Source organism: Malus domestica, chromosome 10 (genome assembly GCF_042453785.1).
Source record: "Malus domestica chromosome 10, GDT2T_hap1".
NCBI lineage: Eukaryota > Viridiplantae > Streptophyta > Magnoliopsida > Rosales > Rosaceae > Malus > Malus domestica.
The window spans coordinates 2,826,082-2,833,057 of record NC_091670.1 but is presented as its reverse complement, the minus strand read 5'-3'; the positions used below and the strand labels follow the sequence as shown (position 1 = coordinate 2,833,057).

Below are 6,976 nucleotides of genomic sequence, written 5' to 3'. Positions count from 1 at the left end.
GGAAAAAGGGCTAGACAGCCCGGCCTTAAAGCTTCAGCGTGGGCAGCCCGTGGGAGAGTGGAGGCCCGAGCTCCGAGCCTGTGAGGAATTGCCAGCTTGCGAGCCCGAGTGGATATGACGCAAGGGCTAACGTCATCCTAGCGTCAGCCCAATTTTTTATTTTTTTTCTGTCAGGCGCTTGCGCCTCACCCGCGAGTGGGGGTGCGTCAGCCGACACCTTTTCAGAAGCCAGGGCCCGTGTTACAGATTGACAAAGTTATCGTTGGATCTCAAAGGCTATATAATTTGGACCGTTCGATTTGCAACGGTAAAAAAAAATCTTATTTAATATCAACCGTTGGATCTGAGATCAACGGTTGATATTATTCTCCTTTATAAAAAAAAACTAGTTTTAAAATTAAGAAAAGTTATCGTTATGACACGTGGCACAATCTGGAGTGTTGGAATTCAATTTTCTTTTAAATCTAACGGCAGAGATTAATTAGTTGAATAAAAAAATTTTAAAAAAATTGTAAAAAATCCAAAAAAAATATGAAATTTTTTTAAAATAATTTCCTTTTCGGATAATGACACGTAGCGCAACGAGAACGATTAAAAACCTTATCCGAAATTACAAATAAAAAATTATTCAGCATTATTTAAAAAAAATTATATTTTATTGCCTATTGCTAAGGCTATTCAAGTGCAACGGTGGAGATACAAAAAACAGTTACTATTCATTAAGAATGTTACTGTTCATATGATGGATTGAATAGTGAATAGCCTGAAAGAAGGTTCCCACATTGGAGTTGCTCTTAGAGAAGGTAATTAAATGAAAACAAAAAAGTTAGCATGTAAGTAGTAAACAGAAAGAAGCATTCAAGGAAATTAGTATTGTTACACTAAAATAGCATTTGGTATCTGTCCGTGTTTGCGGAAAAATTGTCAACTTTGAGGCAAACTTGCCAACTTCGAGGCAAAATTGTCAACTTTGAGGCAAACTTGCCAACTTCAATGTTAATTGCACGTTTTAATATGCATATCGCATCACCTTTAACTATTATTTCTTTTAGTCTAAACTCAAAACTCTTTAGAAATCGAAAACACGATTAAGTACATAAGTATAATAACAAAATAGTTGGAAACTTAAAAAAATTCAATCAATTATATTATTACATTTGATATACTGAGCGGTCTTTATGGTACATCGAAAAATATCTCCAACTCCTAGTACATGGTTTTTATCCCCATGAATATTTCTCACCTGACCCTGTACCAGCTAATAGCCGTTTAGAGAAGGTAATTAAATGAAAACTAAAAAGTTAGCATGTAAGTGCTAAACACAAAGAATCATTCAAGGAAATTAGTATTGTTACACTAAAATAGCATTTGGCATCATGTTAGTGTAAAACGTAACAAAAAAAGTAAAGAGTATGGAATAACTATTTTGAAGTAGTAGTACTCACAATTATCTGTATTTGAAATTGTAATTCGCTTAAGCATTTTGTGTAGAGTTATATTTTTTTTATTACAAGGTGATATTACAATTTAAGTTACTCTAAAGGGAGAGTTTGAACTTGAAACTTAGTAAGTTGAGTAGAAAAATTTTGTCCCCAGTAATTAGTATTAATATAGAAGGGAAAGTATAGTTCAAATGAAACCCTAAGTTAAACAGCGCAGTTATACGAGTGGGTACCATATTTACAAAAAAAAAAAATTTGTTAGACGATTTAGTGTTTTTTAAAATTTTGCACTGTCAAATATTCAAAATTTTGATATTAATTAATTTTCTCAAAAAGATTATGTGGATATAAGAAATTGAACCATGTATGGATGAGGGAAAGAAATTTTGGTCAATACCGACTAAAATATTTCATCAAACAAAGTCTTAACCTCCTTCTGGATATTAATATTTTGGGGTTTACGTGCTTCGATAGTGAAAGTATAGCCAAGACCAAGTAATTCTTTCCGATCTATAAATAGGCATATGCACCATACAGGATTTTCATCCCACCCTCTACACATTAATACAAGTTTTGAGGCATCTTAAGTTAAGTTTATACCCTAGTTAGCCATGAAAGGTGCTCAGTTCCTCGTATGCATTGTTGCCATCTTGGCATTCGCAACCTCCCTTGTCTCTAGCTCTGACCCCGGTCCCCTCCAGGACTTCTGCGTTGCAATTAATGACACCGAATTAGGGGGTATAGCATTAATATACATATATCTTTTTTTTTTTACAATCATTTTTTCGTAAGCCGTTGGGAATATTTTGTATGAAGATTGTTTTTCTGTATACTTTGCATGGAAAATGTATATAGCATGCATATGAACAATATGAGTACGTTATTATTTAGTGCATACATATTTAGTTTCTTGTACGTTCATATCACATTTACTGACAATTTGGCACCTATTTAATAGAAGCTCATATATATTGTTCATGTTAATCATGTACCTAGTCTTAATAATATTAATAAATTAATTAATTTTTGTTTTTGGCGTGTAATGGCAGTGTTTGTGAACGGGAAATTCTGCAAGGATCCACAGCTTGTATCAGCAGATGATTTCTCCTTATCTGGGCTTCAAATTCCAAGAAACACACAAAATCCGTTGGGTTCAAAGGTAACACTTGCTAATGTGGACCTAATAGCAGGACTAAACACTCTCGGTCTATCCCTAGGTCGCATAGACTATGCACCAAATGGCGGCCTAAACCCTCCCCACAGTCACCCTCGCGCCTCGGAACTCCTTTTTGTCCAGGAAGGTACACTCTACGTTGGGTTCGTAACGTCCAACCCGGATCATCGTCTATTTACCAAGGTGTTGAACAAGGGAGATGTGTTTGTGTTCCCAGTTGGTCTTATTCACTTCCAACTGAATGTGGGACATACCAGTGCTGTGGCCTTTGCTAGTTTTAGTAGCCAGAACCCAGGAGTCATCACCATAGCAAATGCATTGTTTGACGCCAACCCTTCCATCAATCCTGATGTTCTAGCCAAGGCCTTCCAACTCGATGACAAAATGGTTACATATCTTCAAAAACAGGTCTGGTACGAAAACACCTGATAACAAAAAGGGCCAAGGAATGGTCCACGTGCCTGAGTGGATGTGTTAAGCTTTTCACTACATACAAGTATGATCTAGTATTAATTAAATAAGATGGTTGCTTATGTATACCTCATCGTCCCTACGTGGATTTTGATATCAATTAATATAAATTTATTGTGTTCATTGATGTGTGCGTTATCTTTGAGACCTCTTGGAGTTTGGAGAGTTGAAAGATGACAAATATATCACATATATGACATTTAGGGTTTCGGGCTAAGATACACATTAATTCAAAACTAACTAGATATGTCAGTGTAGCGGATGTACACATAAGAACCTTTCCAAGGTATATGTGTTGGAATTTTGGATCGCGGGATCCGTCCCACTCTAACGACACCGATATTGTCCCTAACTTTACCAGTTGCCTAATCTGTCAAGTGTGGGGTTTTACCACAAAAAGTCTCGGTATTAGTTAAAGTAAGGTAATACTATTTAAACCCATTGGGTTTCATTGAACCCACCGATGTGGGACTGTGGAACTTATAACAATATGTATACAAACACACACACACAAACACACGCACCAGGATATTAACAGAAAAACAAGAAACAGAGGATCAAATATATATGAAGCTGAACCAGCAGCCCCGACTGAGCAGAAAAACAGCTTCTAAGCAGAGCAAAGTATATAATAAAAAGTCTTTTACACAACTTTAATTCTATGGTGAAGCTCGAAATCACAGGAGGAGCATCTACCCTGTTATACCTCAGAATATTGAGACAAATTGTCAACATCAATGCGAAGCTGCAAACAATTTGGTAGAACGAATCCATATAAAACAATAAACTTGGAATATTTGATGAACACTTTCACTAGTTATAGCCAACCTAAAGTTATTGATAATGTTATCATATTAAACAACCTTTAACAACTTAATTGTCTCCTTTTAGTACAACTTCTAATTAGTTTCTTTTCATCCTCCTGATTGTACATCGCCAAAAAGTTGTACTGCTTCTATTTTAAGCATTCCCAGTTGCCCCTTTGCAGAAGTTATCTTTAACTAAACACCAAAAAGTGGGACTTGTTCATATATATACATAATGAAATAACCATATTCTTCAAAACTAAAAAAAGTTCAACACAATACATATAAAACATGTAAATATGACTCTGAAAGCAACAATTGAAAAGAGCTAAATTAAAGCGCATAAAATTCTCACAAACTAACAAACGGTACATAGCCCAAACAACTCAAACCCTCTGTTAGACCACAACCTTAAGTCTTGGGTTGTTGGCTATTGTTACTTGATTGGATTCCATGTTCTCTTGAAATGTGTGAGATCCTTTTTATTTTAATTTTTTTTGCTGAAGTTAGGGTGTAAATGAGCGAAGCCAAAGTTAAATACCGAGCTACTCAATTTTTTTTCCTAAACAATATGCATGTGTAAACTGAAATTCGATTGAAAGGTAGCATGAGTACAAGTAGAAGCCTAACAGTTGAGTTTTTTTTTTTTTTTTTTGTATTTTGTTTTGTTGAAGGAATAAATAGCATTTGAATTCGATTTTCCTCTCTTAATTTTCTTCTCCTTTCAGTTTTTGTGCGATTTTCTTACTTTCGCTAAAATTTGTTTAATTTTCTTCGATTTATTCGCGTAAATTCACATGTTTTCCATAGACTCAAAGTGGAACACTTGCATAATCTATTCCCTCCAATGCAGATGACGTGTCAGCCTTTAATACGACCAAGGGAAGATATGGTTGTGTTTTTTACGTACTTTTCAGCATTGCTTGATTAGTCAAAGTGGTCTGGTTAGTGCATGGCTGCTCTCACTAGTTTGTGCTTCTCCTTGGTTAGTTTACTCTCTAAATTTTAATTTTGGGCAAAAGACTGTTTACTACATTCATGTTTTGTGGTTTTCAACATTTAGTACATCAAGTTTTTTTCGTCCCAAAGTCATACTTAAAGTGTTAATTTTAGGACAATCTCATACATCCGTTAGTCAAACTGTTAAGTCTTCTGTTAACTGATGACATGGCGCCTATGTGCATAATGATTGGGCGCCACGTGTCATTAAAAATATTAAAATAATAAAAGTATTTATTAAAAAAAAAATGTTATTCCTCAAAACCCCGATTGTCCTCCCTTCTCCCTCCTTTCTCGGCCTCTACTGCAAATCCAACCCTCTCCCTCCCATAACCCCCGACCTCAACCCCCAACCCTTTCCCTCCCTCAACCCCCAACCTTCTCCCTCCCTCAACCCTCGACCCACTCAATTTTAAAAATTTAAAAAAAAAATGTTTCTGGGCACCCTACATCCCTTCTCTTCCCTGAATCCATGGCGACGGTTGCACTGCGAGCTGAGGAAGTTGCAGACCCTCGTGGTTAGCGGCGTCAAACCGATTGCTCCGGTTCAGGTCATGGTGATGAAGACGAAGGACGAAACGATGTTGCACTCTGAAATCGTACGCCGTCGCCTTCACATCCAAAGCCCATTGCCTCCTCATCCAAACCCTCACTTCTGGCAATGAAGGATCGACCTCCGCTTTGTCATCAGCACCCCCACTTTCAAATTGGAAACAGAAAACCAATTTCTCATAAACCAATCAGTAAAACCTTCAATCATTTTGATGCACAAAATCGAAGGGGTCTTGGAACAACGTAAATCCGATCGTGAATCTGCAAGAAAGTAAAGAACACAAGATGTATTGTGGTTCATCCCAATGTTTGGGTTACGTCCACATTGATGTTGATATTGTTTCACTCTGAATGGTGAATATACAAGAAGGCTAGAGACAGTGTGCTCTTTAGCCTATTTTATGTGTGCTCTCTAGCCATGGCCTAAGCCTTGCCCCCAATCTTGGCCTCCTCTTATGAGGAGAGTGAGGAGTCCTTTTATAGAATAAGGGCTCATCACTTATTACATATTTGCCCTTCATTTATTACATAATTACATTTGAGTCCCCCGAGTATTTATATGAGATTTAAATACGGAGGCCCTAAGTATGGTACAAACAGTAGTCCCCCAAGTCTTTAGTCAAGAGAGTCTTTTGGCTGGAGACTTGAAATTCAGTCCATGTGTGGGCTGAAGTAACTAGATGTTGTCTAGAACTGAATATTCGATATGAGGTGGTGCTCAATGTGAAATGATGCTAACTATAAGTACCACATGTTGCGAGGTTGCTTGGCTTGTGGCTTATGTTGCCTTGGTTGGCTCGGCTTGTGGCTTTTGAAGGTGATGAAGTCCCTTTTATAGAATAAGGCTCGCTCCTCAATACATAAATGATGGGCGAGAGTTGATGCTCGCGGCAAGACGGTTGCTCAGCAGGCGGCGATGTTCTCTAATGATGGTAAGGGAGTCCCTTTTATAGAATAAGGGCTCGCTCTTCAATACATAAGTGATGGGCTAAGAGTCTCTCTCTAAAGACGGTGAGGGAGTCCCTTTTATAGAATAAGGGCTTGCTCTTCAATACATAAATGATGGGCTAGAGTTGATGCTCGCGGCTAGGCGGTTGCTCAACAGGTGGCGATGCTCTCTAATGATGGTGAGGGAGTCCCTTTTATAGAATAAGGGCTCGCTCCTCAATACATAAGTGATGGGTTAGAGTTGTTGCTCGCGGCAAGGCAATTGCTCAGTAGGTGGCGATGCTCTCTAATGATGGTGAGAGAGTCCCTTTTATAGAATAAGGGCTCGCTCCTCAATACATAAGTGATGGGTGTTCTCCAATGAAAGTAAGGGAGTCATTTTTATAGAATAAAGGTTCGCTCCTCAATACATAAGTGATGGGTTAAGTCCTTCAAGTCTTTTTCATGAGGCACAACACTGGAGCTTTTGTAGGTGAAGATTTGAAAGTGAAGCTTTAAAGCTGGAGCTTTTGTAAATGAAGCTTTCAAAGCTAGAGCTCTGTAAATGAAGCTTTCGAAGCTGATTTATGTATGATTGACATGAG

General features: G+C 37.6%; 1 protein-coding gene across 1 annotated transcript; it reads left to right on the top strand.

The window, feature by feature from the left end:
• The first annotated feature begins 1,972 nt into the window (after positions 1 to 1,972).
• LOC103408983 (germin-like protein subfamily 1 member 11) lies at positions 1,973 to 3,210 on the top strand. The gene is made up of 2 exons (XM_008347799.4): positions 1,973 to 2,180; positions 2,492 to 3,210. Exons 1-2 carry the CDS (start codon positions 2,054 to 2,056, stop codon positions 3,043 to 3,045), a joined length of 681 nt encoding a protein of 226 aa, XP_008346021.2. The 5' UTR covers positions 1,973 to 2,053; the 3' UTR covers positions 3,046 to 3,210.
• The last annotated feature ends 3,766 nt before the right edge of the window (positions 3,211 to 6,976 follow it).